The following is an 11,038-nucleotide window of genomic DNA, read 5'->3' as shown; positions in this document are numbered from 1 at the left end:
TACCACTCTCTAGAACTGTACAGGACTCATCACCTCTAAGACTTACTCTTGTCAGGCACTTCCCAACATTTGTTGATAGAAGTCACAGGAAGAGATGCAGACTGTGCCTCCCAGAAATTAAAAGTAACAACAAAATGTAAACTGTGTGATGAATTTATCTGTATTAAACATTTTGAAGAGTATCACTAGTGTTACTCTTCAAAGAAGTTATTCTTTATTTATGTCTACTCTCTTCCTTTGTTCACATTTTTTTCTCTAAATATTTTAATGTTCATATTTCAAAGTACAACAATGGTTACTTTTTACATTAAATTTTGACTGAAATATTTTGTAGTTTTCTTTTGTTATTCATACAGTAGTGATGCTACCTTTCATGTATCAAAATCAGTCTACAATGTCTAAAACGTTTGTTGTAAAATACCTATATAAACTTGCATTCATTGATACAGTTTTTCCTATGCACAACATTAGATATGTGTGTTTGTTTTTTACACTGTTGATCTTTTCATTGTGGTTGTTCCTTTTATCATGTATCAACATTTGTATATTGTTATGTTAAAATGTGTATAACTTGATACTGTTTCATGTAATTTGTATGTGCATTATTCATTTTAGATATGTACATCATTTGTGCATACCTTTATTCTGCAGGCATTTGTCGAGTATTGTATCTTTCTAAAATGTTACAAATCTTTCAAAACCTCTTGTCTAGTCCCACATACTTTTATTTTTCTAAGAGTTTATAACCAATAGAAAGAGCAGTTACTTTTGTACGTAAGTTTTATAGCTGTATGTAAATAGCTTGAATGAGAAAAATTGTAATTTCACTTAAACTGTTAAAGTGTGATGACTAAGTTGTTGCTCTGAAGAGAAACCTGATTTTTTTAAAACTCGCATAATTACAGGTGTTTCAACTTACTAACATAGTAAGTTGATATTTTTTTATTAGTTTATATGTAATTTTGAAGCATTAAAAATTCATAACTCTTACACCCTCCATTCGAAAGAATAAACGAGGCTTACGGTGAGGCTTAGCACATGCGACACTCGAGCACAAATTCTCTTAACCACCGTAAGTACTCAAAATCTTAGTTTTTTGAAGTATATTTTTTATTCTCGTAGGTTTTAAGAAAAATAACTAAAATTTGAGCATTTGTGGATAAATAATAACTATATATATATATAAATACATATTCTATGTATGGTAGCCAAAATTTCCCTATATTTAACAAAATACTGGTATAAAAGACAGAGATTTGTACTTTGACTTTGTAGGTCCATATAGTTATGCCTGCTGAATTTGTATTTTTCTTCTAATTGTCTAAATTGAGGTAAAATAAAAGCAAATTATGCAACACTAGCAGCTAGAAAACCTAAAAAAAAGGTTTAAATGTCCTGACGTTTTAGAGAGCTATTTTCAAAATTTTATTAAATAGATTTGCTATAACTTATGTCAAAGGGATTCACATAAAATGAAGGTCATATTTCAAATTTTAATATTATATATGTTTTAATTTCTTAATTTAAAAGGAAATATAAAGAAAAAAATTATAAATATTTTTTTTGTGTCACATAACACTTCCTGTTGCATTATTGTTCAGTTTATAATTAATTACGCCTACTATACAAAGTGTGAAGTAGTTAACAAATTGGAATTATTGACAAGTTATAATTAAAACTAAGAACCTCCTACCTCTTTGATTTGCTGAGATATAAGTATATTTAGCCAATCTAGTAGTTTGGCTCCTCCTACTACTCCAACACCCTTTGACCTGCCTGTGGTGAAAGGGTTAATGACCATCCAAAAATTAGCAGGTTATGTAAAATGGACCAATAAAAATTGTCAAGGAGTTTACCTACAGCTAACCAAACAAGGTAAGATATTCAGTATTCCTTGTTTATAGTGTAGACCCTCAAAGTTTTATCTATAGGTAATTAACTCTCAGAAATTGACTTGCATAAACAAGTTTTATCATATACATTAATGTATATTACTCTTGAAGGTTTTCATGTAAATTCTTTTTGTATATTGAAGCTGCTAATTGTAAGTATAAAAAAATTTAAATGTTGAATACTGCCAATGACCATTGTCAAATCAGAAACCTTACCAAATAAATGTGCACTAATTTATGCGTAAACTTCCATTTTTTTCTTATTTTGAATTAAACACAAATGCCACAAAGTGATAAAAAGTGCTGACCCACAAAACATATATGAACCATTAAGTTTTGCAATTTAAATCTATATTTAACTGTAACCACTTATAGGCTGCAACAAGATTCCACAAGGAAAGCTCACACAGCTCCACCAGAGCCCTCAATTGTTTACTGCAAATATCAATTTCATGAATGCCCTCACTGAACAGTAGCATAGTGTTAAATGACTCCTAGTCCCTGTCAGAAGATGTACTGTGTAAGTGCTACATAAAACCTTCACTGTCATGTTTATAGCCTCGTAACAACCAAAATAATAATTCACATAGAAATAGATACTCAAACAGTACAAGTTTTTGCTTTCTTGTATGGAGAGAGTTTTAAAAACTTAATATATTAAGCAGAAAGTATCCTCATTAGTAAATATAACCTGCCCCTTAACAAACACCACAAATTAGCAGTATTTGAAAATAAGTAGTTTACAAGATTATTGGTTTAAACTTTTGCTTATGTGTATTTTATAAAAGCCATTCTTTTTCACTCCAGTACTTCCATTCTGTAATTTACTTGGATACATGCATTTCAAGTTACTAAACAACACAAGTTTAATAAGTTCCCTAATATTTTACATTTTAATTCTTAGTTTTGTAATATGAAAAGTGCACTAGATGTTTATTTTCCTTTTATTTTGGAGATTTGATCTTTATTCTGCACTTAAAAATTTCATTTTCATTGTTTTAGTTTTTTTTTCTTCAATGAGAGGCTGTAACACCTTATCATTATTTTGCAACAATATTGTACTGATGTTTTCTGTTCATTGTGCTCTACTTTCAACATGACAATATGGCACAAACTTACAGACTGGTCTCTGTATTTAATTATTGCATCAGCCTAAGGCCATAATTTCACAAAACACAACCCATTTTTTAGAGTAGCTGACAGCATTGCAGTGTGTGTATTTTTAAATTTTTTTTTTACTTCAAACGGTGTTAATATTGCAAGTACATAGAATATAGTACATTTTGGTTTCCACATTTCTGCATGCTTATTTGAATATCTATAAAATATTTTTAGAGATTCGAAATATAATGCAAGTACATAACATACTTGCTATTAGATCATAAGTATACAAAATAAAGTTATAATTACAATTCACACAAACATTTCAATAAGGAAGTGTAAGTAATTTATTTGAATATATATATATATATATATATATATATATATATATATGCATGCAGTGTTAATGGTATATTTTGAAATCTTGTTGAAGCTGAAATCATAGTAGTTAAATTTGATGACGAGGAACCCACTTTGAGACTAATATGCTTGGAGATGGCTTGAATGGGTAATGAAGAAAAACTTTAACACAAGTTTAACATAACAGCAAATCTACGATGTTTCGACAAGGTTTTGTCATCATTAGGTACCGACAAATCCTTGTCGAAACATTGCAGATTTGCTATTATGTTAAACTTATGATAAAGTTAGCCATTCAAGCCATTTCCAAGCATTATTAACAGTAGTTAAATGCTTAAATTCAAAATAATTAATTTTCACCAAAGCTTTTATAACAAATACTTTCAAATACAATTTCCATTAATTGTACTCCAACTTAAAAAATGTTCAATCTGAAGATCTTCAAACTTAACTTAAAATACCAGTTCTTAACACTAATATTACACAGGTACATACTATATACACAATTCTGTCATAAGACAGTCATGCAGGATGTGTGTTCATAAACATAAATTGTTTCCATGAAAACAACTCAATATTATTCTCAGCATAAATAATCTACTAGATATGAAACAAAGCAAAACAAAATATGTCAGCCATATAGGAAAATTTACTTTACAACATCCTTCACATATCTATATTTTGTTTTGATTACAAAATTTTCACTTGAAAAATCAGATAACATATACATACATAAAGAAGTTTTAATCTTGCTTGCTATGCCTACCAATATCAATCTTTGCTATCATGCAAATAGCAATAAAACATCAACAACTGAGGCATGCATCATAAATAAATCAATTGAATACCTACCTGAGAAGATCAGCTACATCAAGATACTGGAATATGAGATTCACACATTCAAAGCCTCCAATCAATCGGCTGACGTAACAAGAAAATGGGTTCAGTTTTTGGTCCTCGGGCACAGTTTTCAGTAATCGACTTTTAAAACCACAGCTGTAAGCATGTTCTCGAAGTTTAACCAACACTTTCTTATTACATGAGTTTTTCTCACTAACATTACCTTCATCAGAACTGTCTTTTAGTTGACAATCAGAGCCTTTGGAGAAATTGATATCTTTTAATTTAATTTCAGTTTGCACACCACAAGTTTCAGTTTCAGGCACCACTGGCTCTTCTTTAGGTGATGGTGGAGGAGGCTCTGATTGGGTACCCACAGAATGAGTAGTAACTAGTGGAATTTTTTCTACAGATGGAGACTTACCTTCCACATCATTTTGTGTTTCAGATAATGGGGAACCAGTTTTGTCTGATGCTATTTTTGAAGAGCTATTTTCTGTATAACCACTGGCAGGGAGAGTAACTCTACGTACTCGAATGCGTTTTGAATTTTGTGACGTTCCTTCTGTCACAGAAACATATGAACTAGGAGGAATAATGGAACTTGAAGCAGACTTCAAGGTAGGCATTTGAGGTAGCAAAGTGGTGCTGGCTGGTGTTACGAGAACTGAAGATGATGCCGTGACTCCTGTAGAGCATATGGCTAAGGTTGATGCTGTCTGAAAAGAAGAGGAGGAATCAGACATAGGTAACGTTTCAGATGACATTAACTGAGTCATCTCATTCACAGAGCCACTTAAAGGACTTCTCAAAAGTGCCCCATTCTGAGACAAAGGAACAGTTGCACTACTCTCAGGAATTGGAATCAATACTCTTGAGTGATTTCCTGTAGCAAGTGGTGAACTCACAACTGAAGTGTCAGGTTCAGTTCCTACTCCAAGGAAGGGCTGTGGTGCAACTGAGTGCAAAATCTGGGAAGCAGAAGATGAAACAGATGCAGAACATGTAATTAATGAGCAAGTGACAGCACTGCTGCTGCTGGAAGGGGAAAGAAGCATTGGAGCCTGTAGAGATGATACTGATGCCGTCCCAGTATGTGAAGTTTTAGAAACTGCCGGTATAAAAAGTGTATTTTGGACAACAGGGACACCAGCTCCTAAAACAGCAGACACAGAAAAATTTTCAGGCATCGTCCCTGCTTGATATCCTCCGTAAGGATTACTTCGTAAAGAATCTTGTGATTGTGGAGAGAAATTTCTCAGAGAAAACTCCTGAAATGAGCGATTAGCTCGCAGTCCTAAACTATATGAAGGAGCTGGCGTTAAGGGGGGAGGTGGTGGCAGATTTTTCCGAAGAGGCACAGTTGTTACTGAAGATTTTATATCCACTTTGGAATCCTCATTACATGGTTCTTGCATAGTTTTTATATTTGTCTGTAAACTACTTTCTGTGGAAGATTGTGTTTCTTCCTCAGCCTTCTCTTTTAGTAATGATATAGATTCAAGTTTTTTTTGTTCCAACTGGTCTAATGGCAAAATAGATGATTCTTGAGGTACTACAGGACGAGCACCAGGTGGAGGAAGGCGTGCTTTCCCTTCCTTAATATTTTCTCTGCATCGCTGTCAGAAGAAAAGTTTTTCTTTTTAAGAGGTGACTTTTTATGATAAGATAAAAAATGTAAAGAATGAATTATAATAAAGGAGTAAGTAACAAATAGTAAAAAAGCATCTGAAGGCACTTTAAAAACATGTTGTACACATAATTATGATAAGTTCATTCTCAAATTTCATTTGGATAGTATTCTGAACTATTACAAATCCTATGTCATGCATTAAATGATTTCATTGTTATGTACATGCTATCAGCAGTATTATATTTTACATTTGCATTTCAAAGGAAGCCAAATATGTTAATAGTAAATTTATCTAAAGGAAATCAAAACATTTTTATACTCCAAGCAGAAATATACTTGAGATATAAAGACTGACATACTACTATAAACAATAAATTGGGTTATTTTTAATAATTAACGTATGATATTCTGAAATAAATAAAAATAATTTTACTGAGAAAACTACTCACCTGACAAATAAAGATGGATGGCAGTGAAGTGGCAACAAGACCAACACATTCTGGATGAAAGAGGCACAGGCATACTCCACAGTGGAGGGAGGGTAGTTGACCATTCCGTCCCACACAATGGAGAGAACACAGGATGGGCTCAGTCAAATCCGTCTTGATCTTGCTTAGCCTGCAGCACAGAAAACATTACTGTCGTCACTTGGCCAGCACTTGTTTCCAGGCACAGGTTACGTCACTTGAGTCCTTTTGCACTGCATCATGTGTATGTGTATTTAGATTGTCACTAGAGTTCAAAATCTTCAACCAACTACAAGGAATGAGGGCATATATATTCACTCCGAAAATATTTCAATTTATAAAAAAAGCAGTGTATAAAATCTTCAGAACGTGGGGTTTTTTTTATATACAAGATGATAATAAAATGCTTAAAGAGGTAGGTGATCACAATAAAATAAACTACTGTTCAGTCACAGATGAGATCATTAAAACTACACTCACAGTGGGAAGGTTTTCTGACTGCCTGTCTTCTTGGCTTCTGCTTGTTTACTTTTTTTTGAATCTGAAGTTTTAGTAGTGACTGCCTGGTTCTTTAATGTACGTTGTGCTGGCTGCTGTGACTGTGGTGAAGATATATCTTGTTTAAATCGTTTGGCTGTATACTTAATTCCTGGACCTTGCCTTTTCTTGCCTTTAGGTGTTGATGTATCATCTGATGATTCTTTTTCAGTTTCGTTTTCTGTTGAAACTGTTGTTACTTTTGGATTTTTAGGGGGACGCCCTCTTTTCCTTTTTGGTACAGGGGGAGACTCAACAGGGGGACGGACAGGAGATTGAACTTCTGGTGTTCTTGATTTTGGTAGGGCTTGTCGTTGAACCTCATAAGGTTCTTGATAAACTGAGTATTTACCAAATGTGAAATATTCTACAGGGAGACAATGGTTTGGATTTTTTTCCACTAAGAAGGAAAATAAAACATATTATTACTCTTATGTTTATAAGGTGCCGAGATAAAAAAAAAAGAAGATGCACAAATAATAAATATACTAGTGCTTTTTTGGTAACTGGACAGTGGGATTACAAAACAAAATTTTGTGCATTTTTTTTATTCAAAACAAACTCTTTGAGAAGATATTAGTAATTGAGTGAATTCTTTGGCATAGAAAAGGACAGTGAGTTGCAGCTGCAGTTCTGTATTACAGACTAATTCTGATCAGTGTTAACAAGGAAGGAGTAACTATAATCAAGTTACAATGGAGAAGAGGATGAAAAGCAAGAAAGATAGGCTATCTCACATACAGATAGCAGGTTAGCTATTTAGTCTAAATTATGCATACGCATATGTTTGTGTGTATTTTGTGATTCACGTATGATAACATCAATTTTTCAAGTCGAACTTTATATCTGTATGTCAAGGAATGTGACATTACTTATTATTGTAAAGTAACACAATTATTACTTCATGTTTTGTGAAATCTTCAAAAGATATTCTATACTGTAATATGAGCACCAACTGATTATTCTTTGAAACTGTGTGTTACAAGTTGACTACAATGTGTTAATGTTTAGGTGTTCTGACTTATTTAAACAATAATTTGTTTTTCAGAAGTCAAATTAAGGAAGCAACTGATGTTATTTTTGACAACCTATTGGAAAGAGAGCTCTTGTATGATTTAGGAAATGAACTAGTTCGCATATTGTCAACTTTCAGAAAGTGGGTTAACACAGAATGATATTAGAGTCAGAATGAATGTAAGGCATGGATGGAATTTCTCTTTGGATTTTAAAAACCTTTAAAAAAAAAAGTCTGTAACAAACTATATATGTTTTTCCAACAAACAGTCAAGGTTTGGGTGGAAGGGGTCAGATTTATGAAATCAAATATATTTTTCAAAGGACAAGAATATAGGTTTAGAAATGCTGTGAAACTCAACCAGAAGTGTAATCATCATATATCATCAGTGACAAGGAACACAGTGTATTTCTCAGAAGGGGTCAGATTTATGAAATCAAATATATTTTTCAAAGGACAAGAATATAGGTTTAGAAATGCTGTGAAACTCAACCAGAAGTGTAATCATCATATATCATCAGTGACAAGGAACACAGTGTATTTCTCAGAGCAGCTAGTCCATAAGAACTTGAGACTTGAAAAAAAAAGTTCAGTAAAACATTGCTTGTCATGTAAACTGTATGTCACGACATAAATTATACACACCTTATAACTTGTTCATATAACACTCTTTGTTGGATCAGTAAAGAATGTATAAAGTAGTAGGTGCACATATACTTAAAGGCAGCAGTAACAAACAATTTACTTGAATCAATATTAAACTTTTAACTCTAATAATCAAGTTTGAAGGACGCAATACAAAGATGCCTGGTAATCTGGAGCATGAAAACACTGGATTTTAAAAGACAAAGATTAGTTTTTTAATTAGAAGCTAGAGATAAATGAAAAGCAAGGTGTTAGTATACAGGTTCATTCACTAAATCCAATGCTGATTTCACACAGAAAAGTTGATTATACACACACACACCTCTTATATTGTATAATGAGTAATTATATAATAATTAGGATTACAACCTATGTACTTTATCTCTGCACCAAAAATAGATCAATGCCATTGAATATTTATCTTACTAGAATTTCAAATAATATTTATAATAAGCATTTTCACTCTTCCTAACAGCTAACAAGCACTCTATAGGCTAGGCACGAAATATGTTCAAAATATCTGTGAAGAAGAAAAAATATAGTGAAAAGAAACATTTCTTTAAGGATATTATGAATCTTGATAAAAGTCAATTATTTTAAAAACTTGACAGTTTCAAGATGATAGACAGTGATTTACTACTATACATAATTACTAGTTTTAATGTAATTCTTCTGATTAGAAAATTAAGGGTTACTATGAGTTATTTATATATGTTAAACTAAAATAATTTCTAATAATTACCATGTGCTAAAGAAGAACAATAACATTGTTGAAAAGTAGAATACAGCATGTATCAAATCAGTAGAAGCAAATTTAAAAATCTGATTATCCAACAGTTTTGTAAAACTCAAATAAAATATTGCTAAACAATGCACCAAGCCAAAGCCAAGTCAAAATTCATTCACTTTAATATAATGCTCAAACTGCATAACAAGTATCAGTAAGAACTACAACATTGTTATCACTTAGATAAGACATGGAAATATAAAAATTAGCAAATGTTGCTTGCAAAAGAAAATTTTTCTCATTCATTAATCTATACACTAAACTGTGCGAGTACATTTATTGTAAAATATTTCAAATTAGGCTAATAATATATAACTACCTAAAACAAACTATACAAAAAAACCATCAACTCACTCATAGCATACTAACTTAAAAGACCCCCTTTATGATACTAAACAAGCACGTTAATTATTTGTATTTCATGGCCTATCCCTATCAGCATAACGATAATGTAACTTTACAACTTAAAACGCTACCCACATATTATGAATACAATAGTTTAGAAGACCCCTTTTATAATTATTAGTATTAATAACTAGGACAGTTCTTTGTAGTTTTTGACCCTACAAATAATAAAACCTTAAGGTTTTTAATGGTTTTTGATCTAAAATTTATATTTTATCTTAGCTTGAAAACAACTTCAATTTCATTAATTCTTTTAATTTTCTGATTGATCAAGAAAAGAAAATAATACAATAAGAAAAAAACTATATATTAAGAACTGTGTATGAAAATTATTCTTTAACCCCAATGGAATATTTTTTTAACAAGCTCCTTCAAATTACTTTCTCAAAAACCAAAAGTTTTAATAATCTGATTTACAAGACTATACTATCAATAAAGATAACTGAATACAAAATATAGTAAATTGTGAAAATCAACTTTACTCATAAATAATCAAACAGCATCAGCTAAAGAAAAGCTAAATGATAAATATTACAATAGAAAACCTATCAAAACTATACACATATATTACACAGGTTTTATACTTACTGAAAGATTCTAGTTCTTTCATGGATCTCTGTAAACATAAAAACAAAGCATATTATGTCATGTGCATCTGTGTGTTAGCACATGCCACTGTTACTTTATTAATGTTTTAAATAAAGTGTAATAAAAACAAAATATATCTTAATCAAACATTTTATTATTTGAAAATAGCTGTATGTCTATAAAATGTCATTATTAAATACGACATTATAAAGTAATATAAGAAAATCAAAATTACATTGACTTTTTTGTCTTACAATGAGATTCATTATATGCCCTATACACATATCAAACTACCAACTTATCCCTATCGGGTCACTTGTCAAAGGCCATGTCATTACGTTTGTTGAGTCACATTCAAAATTTTACTGAACTACTATTTTATGAATTGATGTCAATAAGTTTGGTATCAAATTGTAGATTATAATTCAAATTCTAGTATTATACATCAGTTAATTTAAAAGTAAATATTGATTTTTGTGTGTCACGTGGTATGTTGAATGCAGCACTAGTTCAAATTAGATGTTTGTGATGTCAAAATGCAAAATCTACAGTTTCGTACAAATTAGGAGCTCAAACTACCAATATTAAAAAGCTAGAATATAAAATAAGAACCTCTTTATCTTTTCTATTTGCTAAGATATCACTCATGTACTGAATCAAACAGAGTAGCCCCCACCTCCTCTTTCCATTTTGGGAAATGCTTCCTTATATACACTTACTTCTATATATGACATGTGAATAACCAATGGAAAGCTCAAAATGTCCCCG

At 31.3% G+C, this 11,038-nt stretch overlaps 1 protein-coding gene across 1 annotated transcript in view; it reads right to left on the bottom strand.

The window, feature by feature from the left end:
* Positions 1–11,038, bottom strand: part of LOC106457146 — a 68,438-nt gene that overhangs the window by 34,255 nt on the left and 23,145 nt on the right. Inside the window, exons 6-9 of the mRNA XM_013916534.2 lie at positions 10,271–10,298; positions 6,774–7,230; positions 6,276–6,444; positions 4,206–5,812 (exon numbers count right to left, since the gene is read on the bottom strand). Coding sequence (XP_013771988.2) covers positions 4,206–5,812; positions 6,276–6,444; positions 6,774–7,230; positions 10,271–10,298 — 2,261 coding nt within the window. The remainder of the gene's footprint in view (positions 1–4,205; positions 5,813–6,275; positions 6,445–6,773; positions 7,231–10,270; positions 10,299–11,038) is intronic.

Source organism: Limulus polyphemus, unplaced genomic scaffold (assembly GCF_000517525.1).
Source record: "Limulus polyphemus unplaced genomic scaffold, Limulus_polyphemus-2.1.2 Scaffold295, whole genome shotgun sequence".
NCBI lineage: Eukaryota > Metazoa > Arthropoda > Merostomata > Xiphosura > Limulidae > Limulus > Limulus polyphemus.
The sequence above is the reverse complement of the archived record's forward strand: the minus strand, read 5'-3'. Positions and strand labels throughout refer to the sequence as shown.